We start from the raw sequence: 10,401 nt of genomic DNA, 5'->3' as shown, positions 1-10,401 counted from the left end.
ATTGAATTTTTTATTTTATGATTTTTACAATTTATTATGTTTTTTCAAAGATTCAATAGAAATAAATAAAAAAATAAAAAGACAAAATCACCATCCAAAACCACTCCAGTGGGTTATTTCACCGGTTTTGAAAGTTCAGAGAGTAGAAAATCCGATTTTATAGTTTGGAGGGTGAAGTAGTCCACCCTAGATAGTTTGGGGGGTTATATAGACTTTTTCCATTCAAGAATACAAAGAAGAGAAGTGTGTATGTGCGCATTAAAATGGCAACAATAGTTTACGGTTTCTGTCGTTTTTTATGTGAATGCAGGCTGATTGTGTGTGACTTTGTGAGACAGAGATAATATGTCTGAGATTTTGTTGGTCGAACGTTAATATGCTGTCATCTGCGCATAAAATTATTTACAAGAATTTTCATATTCAAAAACTAAAAAGTATTATAAATAATTAAAATGCTAATTAAATTATTATGGTCAAGAATGGCTAATGGCAATTAATTTGGTACCAAAACACTCACCAAGTTAAGAGAGTGGCATAAGAGAAAATAAAACTTTTATCTTGCTTCTAAGGGCATTTAAGTTAGGCCTTGTTTAGTTGGCAAAAATTTGATTTTTTGGCTACTGTAGTACTTTCGTTTTTATTTGACAAACATTATCCAATCATGGAGTAACTAGGCTCAAAAGATTCATCTCACAAATTACAGGTAAACTGTGAAATTAGTTTTTATTTTTGTCTATATTTAAAGCTCCATGCATACGACTAAAGATTCGATGTGATGGGGAATCTTGAAAATTTTTGCGAACTAAACAAGGCCTTATTTACAGCTCCGTCAGTTAAGGTTAGCAGTGAATATGGATGGAATGACTTAGGCTCTATTTGTTTCCCTTGCTAAATTTTAGGCCTTATTTAGTTTCCAAAAAATTTTACAAAAAAAATTCAGATTCCCATCCCATCGAATCTTGTGGCGTATGTATGGAACATTAAATATAGATAAAAATAATAACTAAATTGCACATATCTATAATTTATGAGACAAATTTTTTGAGCCTAATTAGTCCATGATTGGACAATATTTATCAATACAAACGAAAGTACTACAGTGTCTATTTTACAAAATTTTTGGAACTAAACAAGGCATTAGCCAACTAATCTTTAGTCACTTTAGTAGTTAAACTTACAAATACACTAAGGCCCCGTTTGGTTCATCTTACTAAATTTTAGCTAACTAAATTTTAGTCACTTTAGTAGCTAAAGTCCAAACACATTGACTAAAAGAAGCTAGAATAGTTTAGCCTCACTAGTTACCCAAGAGTAACTAAAATAATTTTAGCTAGCTAAATTTTAGCAAGAGGAACCAAACGGAGCCTAATTAAAAAAAATTAAAATAATTTAGTTTCAATAATTATCCAAAAGTAGCTAAAATAATTTTAGCTGGCTAAGCAAGAGGACCTATAGAAAAGTGTCCTAAGAGCATATCCAACAGAGTATCTAAATCATTTTGTAAATGTAAATTTGGCTAATATGAGGAAAAAACAGCTCCCAACAGATTGTCTAGATGAGTCTCCAAATTGGATAACACTCCTTCCCGGATTTTTCGGTATCCAAAGATGGATATCATGCGCCGGTCGCTATTCGGCTTCCGCGCGCGCCAGCAAAGCCTTCCCGCGCGCCAGGCACCTCCTTCCCGCGCGCGAGATGCCTCCTTCCTGCGCACAAGCGACCACGCACCCCACGCACGCATCAGCTTCGTCCGCCACAGCAGGAGCACAGCAGGAGGGCGCGTTCCTAGCGGGCTTCAGTTCCTCCGCCACGGCCCTTGCGGTGGTCCCCAACCAATCACCGGCGACGGCGCGAGATGTCACTGCCGCCGCGACCTCGTGGTCTGGCACCTGTGAGCAGCCAGACCGGATGCGGTCGATGCAATCCAAAAAAGACGGGAGATCAGGTGACGTGGCATGACTTTGAATATAGAGAGTCTTAATTTAGACAATCTGCTGGAGTACTCTAGTTTTTTCAAGTAAAACTCATTATACAAAATAGCTAAATGGCTAAATTTAGATAATTAGTTTAGATAATCTCTTGGAGATGCTCTAACACTATTATATCCACCGAGGAAGGAACTATATTTTTTAATGGCACATGTGGAAAAACCTCATTGTCATCTCCAAACAACCGAAATCTTGTACAGTATTCCACGGCCGCACACAACAACAGTCAGGCGCAGCCGCACGGCAGCGGAGGCAAGGCTAACCTAGCCACCGGCGGGGTAAACTCTCGGCTTCGGCGGTCCATCCCGGGGGTTCCACCGCGCTTGTTTGGTAAGTTACCTGCGCTCGCTTCTTGTTATTTGGTTGGATCTGTCATCTGTGCAATCACAAGTGCAAAATTTAGTTTTTCTCCGGCGGCTGCATTGCAGGTCGGCCATTACCAGCATCGGCTATGGCGTCGTCGACACTGCGCTCCGGGGCACAAGGAGAAACAGGGGTCGGCGTGCTACCTATCGACTTGGTCTTTGAGATCCTGATCCGCCTTTCGGCCGCCGAGCTCTGCCGCCTCCGTGTCGTCTGTCAGCCGTGGGGATCCCTTCTCTCCGACCCGCAGTTCATCGCCGCTCATGCCACCCGTCACCCACGGCCGCTCTTCGTCGCAGGCCACGGCAAATCAGACCCTGACGATGGCATTCTTTGCCGCATCATGGACCTCTCCGGCAGGGTCATCAAGCAGATCCGCTCGAAAAAAGACGAGTGGCTGATATCCACCCAATGCAACCTCGCCTGCGTTGCAAAAGGGACCCCCAAGCGCTGCCAGTTGCTCAACCTTGTCACTGGAGAGAGATTTCCAGTGCCTGAAGGATTGTCCCCGGAGCACACGCCGCGGAAGCTCGAGTTCTCGAATCATAAGGTTTCTGTTGCATTTGGGCAGGTTGCCTCAACAGGGGAGTTCAAGTTGCTTCGTGTGGTTGATAAGAAGGCCTCTGACGAAGTCCGCCGTGAACAGCTATGCGAGGTGTTCACACACGGTGGCAGCAGGGGTTCTCCGTGGAGAGGGAAGAAGGCCGCTCAGGATCATGTTAATATGAGCCCTCTGAGCAGAGTGGCCATTGATGGAATTGTGTATTTTCTCTTGGATGAGTATGTGAGCAGCCGAGATGTTCGACCAAAAGGCATTGCATCCTTTGACCTGCTGACAGAAGAGTGGAGGGCAATTCTCCGAGGACCTGTATCCATCCTTGCTAAAGGTAGATATGGCGATCTTTCTCTGGCTGCCCTTAATGGATCCTTAGTTTTGGTTCATAGTAGGCCATATGTTTCAATGGACCTGTGGTTTCTGATGGACTTTGAAAAGGGCTTGTGGGTCAAACAACATACTGTCAAAGTCAATTTGAGTGTCCTTGATGGATTCCGTGCACATCCTTTGGTGATACTGAAGAATGGGAGTATTGTTATTTATATTGGATCTAGAAGATCATTGAGGATTTATAATCCAAGGACCAACACTTATAGAAATGTGGCAAAGATGGTGTCTAGTGAAGGAATTGCTTTGTACACCGGAAACCTTTTGAGCATAGCAAATGATGCCATTTAATGAGGTGAGTATTGCAATTGCTTGCTCTTTTAATTTATCCATTGATGCAGATATCTTTGTCTGGATACATTGACAAAAAACTGGTGGGATTCTAGATTGCTATTTGTGCTTCATTAAAGGTTTTGACCTATTAAACAACATTTAAACAATGCTATGTACGAGTTCGCATCCGCTGTCCATCATGGATTTTGTGCAATTTCTATAATGAATTTGAGTTCACAGTATATCCACTGACCTCCATCATGGGTTATATATATATAATACTTAATTTCGTTTAGATAAATGTCATGGCAACAATTTATTTTGAAAATGCATGCAAAATTTTATCTGGGAGGAGCTCGGAGGCTGGGGGAGGGGTGACGGCGCTGCCTGAGCCACCCCTGCAGAGAGTGACGCGGGGGCTGGGGGAATTGTTTTAGGAAATTTATCTAGTCTTATCATGCTGCATAAGAATCCTACAAACTCTAGAATGTAATGCAAAAATATAAAAATGACATGAGGCAGAAATCTTGTCTAGGAAAAACGAAACTTCTAAAACCCATACATTATAGGAGAATGTTAGTAATGGTCCACTGTCAGATAGTAGAAAGTAATCTTGAACTTTTTGGTTTTTACAATGTGGTGACTTTGCTAACTGATTTCGTCCTAATGAGCAACCAATCTCATAACAAGTGGAAAATGTTCTGCAAAAATTGTCTTGAGAACAATCAACAATGCCTTTTACGATGCAGCCATTTTGTTACTTGATTTTATCAGAATGAACCAATAATTTGATAACAACTGGAGAAGAGTCCGCTGAAGATCTCCAGAAACATTGCCACTCATTTTTTTCAACTAAATACTGATCACCTGAGTTTGTTCTCATGAAAAATGAATATACGAAATGCAGCACCAGTATAACAAGATACAAACATTATTTTCAACAATCATTGGGCTTAGTGAATTGGAGACACCATTTGGGAGAGAATAGCACAACCACCCAAATATGCCCCAATTTTTTACAATTTGGCCCTTTTTTTGAAAAAAGTTCACAATTGGACCTCTAGAAAACTTAAATGCAGAAATGGACCCAGAGGGTCGGCGCCATGAGTCATGGCGTCGAGGTATCACGTCTCGACGCCATGGATCAAGGCGCCGAGGTCCCTGGCTGCCTCCTGACGTGGATCTGACGTGGCAGGAAGCTCGGCGCCACAGATCACGGCGCCGAGCTACCTACTACAAACCAGCCGACGCCCTTCGCTACCCGTGGACGCAGTTCTTATTTTCATCTCCCCTTTCGGCTCTTTCTCTCCAAAAACCGAGCACGAATTTGGATTCAATATTTCGACCATCAAAAGTTTGATTTGTTCCATCGATCTTGAAGAGCTAGGTATACTCTTTCACATATTAGTTTTTGACACATTGATTTGACCTATATTACACGTATGTTGTAGACTTAGATAAACCATTTATAGTTTTTTGAATGGATGATTAATATTTTTCTTATGCAATCGTAGAATGCCACGTCGTGGAAAAAGTAGCAAACCAAGGTAACCTTTCGACATGTTTCGATAAATTTCATTCGTTATTATTTATCATTTGGTAAATTGTAGTTTTCGGTTCAATCGTTATTTGCTATGATTTCTTAGAATTGAATTATTTGAACTGTAGCTATGGCCGGACGACCGGGAGTCCGTACATCCACAAGCCGCTTCCTAGCGGTGTTCCAGTACCTATGTGCTTTTGTGGTGATCCTTGCAAGGTAGAAATTTCGGAAGACGAGGAAACCTATCGGCAGAGGTATTGGATGTGTTCGAATTTTGTCTGGGAGCCTACGCCAAAACAACGCCGCAGTAACTTCATTGTAAGTTATTTTTTCTATTGTGCACTTATTAATTTGTGTCCTATGAAGCATGATTTAATTTTTTGAACAAATATATTTGTTGCAGACCCCTCCACCATTGTGTGATTTTGAGCAGTGGATCGACACTGAGATTAAGGAGTCCGACAAGCGGCTTCTACAAGGCCTAAAGGAGTGGGATGCAGAGCGTGCAGAGATATTAGAGAAGAGACGTAGAGAGGAGGCTCAAAAGAGGGAGCACAAGGAAGAGGAGGAAAGAAGACGTGTTGTTGCGGCTCGGGAGGAGAGGGAAAAGAAGCTTGAGCGTGTGCGCCGAGCGAAGGCAGCGATGGATGAGAATCCAGATGCCCAGAGGAAGGGAAAGTGGCCTCGTTGCACTCAGTAGTTACATTACCTTCTTGTTCTTTGTTTGGTTCATGGACAATATTGTTTTGTGTTGGACTTTTCAATTTGTTGTTATGTAATGCACTTTAGCAATTTTAATTTGGTTTCATTATTAGTAGACAATATTTTTATTTGAGTATTGCATAGGCAATGAAATGAGGATAATTAGTTGAAATAGAAGTTAACGAACTAGTATATTGCATAACTAGTAGCACACATCACATTGAATGGCATGTCAAAACATGCACCAAACAAGGGTGCAGAGGTCCGAGACTAAACCTAACATGCCTTAGGTAATTCAAGCAATTAACAAGCACAGGGAATGGCATGTGAGAACATATACCACACAAAGGTACATAGTTCTTTCGACTAACCCTAACATGCCTTAGGTGATTAAACCAAACAACAAACATATGGATGTGGCCTGTGAATTAGTTCAGTTCTACCTAGTAGTGTGGCCACATAGCAAACTGTGTTGCCCCTTCTCCATAGTATACTCTCGTTGGTGGTGGTGGTGGTGGGGGTGGTGGTGAAGGAGGGCCCTTGTTCTTGTGATTAGGGCATGTGCAGTATGGATCATTGCATATTGTGTTTTGGGAGCCAGTAGCATTGCTGTTGTCGTCCTCTTCGTCGTCCTTGTAACCACAGCTAACTTCCGTTTCTAAATCAAAGATACGGTCCTGCAGGTAGTAGATGTACTCTGCATGGGGATGAATAGGTCTAGGATCGACCCATCTGGTGAAGCAACAATTCTCTTTTGACAAGGATGACTGCAATAAGTATGTAGCTTTAGCACAAGAGAGTATCTTATTGAAGGTTGAATTAGTAATATGACTTACCCATGCTCGTGGACATTTGAAGAAACGACGCCCTCCATCTATCCCCTCTGTGTACATCTGCACCAAACAATCCTCACCATGCATGCATTTTGGCCACTCTTCTTTTCGGTCATCATATGCCCTCAGTGGTGCCTCTTTAGTAAAATTATGTTTGCTCTCAAGGGGGAACCTATCATAAATTGCTTCCTCAAAGTCTTTAGGACCAAGAGGACCCTCCCAAAGAAAGGGATTACCCTTCATCGCCGCCTTTCCCTTTCCCTTCCCTCTAGACGACCCTCCAGACATTTTTACTTGAACTGAACAATCTCAAGTGAGTAGCAACGCTCTCACCACTGCGTATATATATAGGAACCCAATAGTTGGTAGCCGTTGTAGTATATAATAAATGCACCTGAAAAGTCTAGATTCAATTACTGAAAAGCCTAGTTGAAAAGTGAAAAGTCTATTTGGATTGTCATCTGAAAAGCCTAGATTCGATTACTGAAAAGGTTGAAAACTGATAAGTCTATTTGGATTGTTATCTGAAAAGGCTAGATTCGTTCACTGTTTCGGATGTGATGATTCAATGAAAAGCCATATTGGTTCACTGTTTCTGAAAAGCCTACACTGCGAAAACCAATAGGAATGGACCACAGAATATGTGCACTACATTGAATAATTCATGGAAAAAATTTGCAAGAGTTTCCCCTGTTTTTGGTACATCCACAGTTATAAATAGACATCAGAGTACAATACAAACATTGATTCATCCAAATATCACAACACAAGCACATACGCCATCAGGAATGATAGTTCAGATAGTCCACAGAGACCATACAGTCCCATATAGTACAAATAGTCCACAAAGTTCACAGTGTCGATACATGCAAAAAAACAGAAGTTATGCCATCAATTCTAAGCTGCTACCATGGTGTTAGCATAGAAGTCATCCTCACTGCCTCCTAGTCTTACCCTTACCCTTGTGGCCAAGAGCATCGGTGCCTGGAGTGTACCTACAAGGCGAACGACGTCGTCTTCTTGCAACCTGCGTAGGCTGAGTAGAAGGAGCATCAGGAAGCTGAGATAACCCAAGCTCGTCATAGTCACGCTCCTTGGCCACCCCCTCTTCGTCCTCATCATCATCGCTTTGAAAAGTGTCCATAGTTGGCCGAGACGAGCTCTGTCCTCCAGATCCTATAAACATTGTTCAAATTATGTGTGCACTTAATTCATTATCTCATACCATGAAAATTGCTCAGTTCAAATAAACAACAAATTTAATAAAATTATACCTCCCAAAGAAGATGTACCATGCACAACAGGTGTGTTGCATTGTCGTTCCTGTGGCACATGCACATTCATCGCAGCACTAGTACCGCAACCGCACCGAGCTGCAGCACGCCTAAGCCTACGTGCTAGTCTCTATTATGCAAAGATTAAAATTCATATTGTTAGATATATGATAAATGAGGGTCGTAATACTTGTTCTTAGATAAATTCGATGTCAAGTACTTACTCCAAGAAAGTTGTTTAGTGTGTGCTCGTCCACACCTGTTCTTGGAAACCGTTCGATGTCAAGTACAGATTGCTTTATTGCGTTGCCCTATAAGATAAGACATGTAATAGTTTATATAGGTGCAATTTATAAAGTGGAAAGGACAACAATCGTACAATTGTATAGTGAAAAGGACATGTACCACTCGGTCTAAGACAGGTGCTGCCTCGATAAGTGTCCCTTGTCGTGCTGCTAGGTCATAGGAAGTGTCCTCATCCTCAGATGATTCAAGGTACGCATAATCTGCTTGGGTCCACTGAATTTTCAACCTTGTTCGTGTAACACCTAGGTACCAAGTAAGGTATGCACGAAAATTGTAGTTGGTATGTGGTTGCTCATTTTCGTAGAGGTTGTCATGAAACTGGTCCCACACCTCTATGTACTGACGATGCAACGTTTGAAACTCAACTGTCTTCTTTTGCTTCTGACGATCAATCCTAAAATTAAATATTAAAGATGAAAATAATAATACAGATTTAACAACATTGATTCTAAAACTCAGTACGGGGTTAAAATATTGAACTAGCAACATGAATATAGTTGGTATGAAATAAATTTCAGCAAGTAGGTTGTAGTAGCACACATCAAATACGATGAAAATGACTAAGGATATAAATTTCAGCAAGCATGGATCTGCAATAGCTCATTTATAAATTTCAGCAAGCATGGATAGGCACTAAGCATGTAAATTTCAGCAACATTTATATAAATTTCAGCAAGCATGTAAAAAGTACCAACATGCATATAGGGGGTAATAAATTTAAGCAAGGATTTATATTGGACCAAGTAGCAAATAAATTTCAGCAATCATGTAATTTTCAGCAACATTTATGGTATTGAACATTGAATAAATATTGAACTTTGAATAAATTGCAGTCAACATATCTATCAATTGCATGGAATAAATTACCAAAATAACTTACTTGTGCAGCTCCACGGAAGTATCAAATGGAGGGACAGGCCATTGCTGGCACAAGCCAAATTGGCGGGCTACTCGATTTGAAAGGTGCCACTCAACAGCATAGAAGCAAATCAGAGGGCAGATCATCAAGTACAAGTCTTCATCCTCGCTACACATGCTGCTTACTCGAAGATGCAGCGCATCATTCGCCGTGTACGGCTCCCAATTCACCTGCAAACATAAGACATGTATATGGCAAGTTAGACAAACTATCGAGCATACATTAAACAAGAACTACTGCATTTTACTCACCATGGAGGGCCTAAGCGTGTCGAGCTCATTGGCATACTGTACGTACGCACGTGAAGTCCTGCTGAAGGCGACTTTCGCCTGGTCCCAAAGATGGGCAAACGTCGGACGGTGACGAGGGTTGCCCACTGCAAACCATTCCCGAGGAGCGTCAACTATGGGCCGTCCAACTGGAAGACGAGCCCACATCCAAAGCTGCAGTAGGTAAACACAACCACCAACGGAAGAACTACTTGCGGTCCGACGACACGCCTCACAAAGGCTACGGTATAGGTAAGCCAGCACTCCCGAAGCCCAGCTGTAAGTACCTGTAACAGTTGCAATCAATTTAATCAATGCATAAGTAAACATAAGTAAGCAAATTAATAATAACTGTGTAAGGGAAAAGTACCTGTGGTGTCCCAGTCAGTGAGGCACGGGAGGTACATCCACGATGCAGTGTCCCCTGTCGCGTCAGGGAAAAGAACACACCCAAATAGGTGCAAGATCCAAGCTCTACAGTAGTAGGCAACTGTCTCCTGGTCCGCATGTGCCGGACAATTACCAAAGCTCTGCCTAAGCCAAGCAATTGGTACCCCAGTGGTGCGCTGCGTCGGTGCCTCCGGAGGAAGTGGTCTTCCAAGGAAGGCCTCAACTCTGACCCTCCAACCATCGGGCCTGCAGTGTCCGATAACTGGACGACCTCTAACACTCAAACCCAGGATCTTCTGAGTGTCCTGGAGTGTAACAGTCATCTCTCCACAAGGTAGGTGGAAACTATGAGTTTCTGGCCTCCACCTACAATTTAAAGAACATTGTTGTTAGGGTTTTTAGAAAGATAGATAAAGTTTGTTGAAAAAAACATACGATTACTATGGATAAATGGTGCACCTGTCAACCAAAGCTGTGATCGCCGCGGGGTTAATTGGAGGCAACCCACGACGAACCTGATACGATATGACATCCAGGCCAGCCCTCTGCAGCAGAGGTGTGTACCTGTCGTCATACCGCATCTCCTCGAACTTGTCAT

The 10,401-nt window shown here is 42.1% G+C and overlaps 1 protein-coding gene and 1 long non-coding RNA gene across 2 annotated transcripts; one reads left to right on the top strand and one right to left on the bottom strand.

Moving 5' to 3' along the window:
- On the top strand, window positions 2,150-5,992 carry LOC8078400 (putative F-box protein At1g47765). The gene is made up of 5 exons (XM_021452666.1): window positions 2,150-2,318; window positions 2,417-3,589; window positions 5,082-5,114; window positions 5,236-5,428; window positions 5,514-5,992. Exon 2 carries the CDS (start codon window positions 2,440-2,442, stop codon window positions 3,583-3,585), a length of 1,146 nt encoding a protein of 381 aa, XP_021308341.1. The 5' UTR covers window positions 2,150-2,318; window positions 2,417-2,439; the 3' UTR covers window positions 3,586-3,589; window positions 5,082-5,114; window positions 5,236-5,428; window positions 5,514-5,992.
- LOC110432236 lies at window positions 7,174-8,231 on the bottom strand. Its single transcript, XR_002449645.1, has 3 exons — window positions 8,144-8,231; window positions 7,920-8,049; window positions 7,174-7,821 (listed from the first exon to the last, which is right to left on the bottom strand). It is a non-coding gene; the product is annotated as an uncharacterized LOC110432236 (long non-coding RNA).

The sequence above is a fragment of the Sorghum bicolor genome, chromosome 2 (genome assembly GCF_000003195.3).
Source record: "Sorghum bicolor cultivar BTx623 chromosome 2, Sorghum_bicolor_NCBIv3, whole genome shotgun sequence".
NCBI lineage: Eukaryota > Viridiplantae > Streptophyta > Magnoliopsida > Poales > Poaceae > Sorghum > Sorghum bicolor.
The sequence above is the reverse complement of the archived record's forward strand: the minus strand, read 5'-3'. Positions and strand labels throughout refer to the sequence as shown.

Excerpts from the sequence above, each read along its gene's own strand:
- LOC8078400 (XM_021452666.1), top strand. The coding sequence starts at position 2,440 with ATGGCGTCGTCGACACTGCGCTCCGGGGCACAAGGAGAAACAGGGGTC.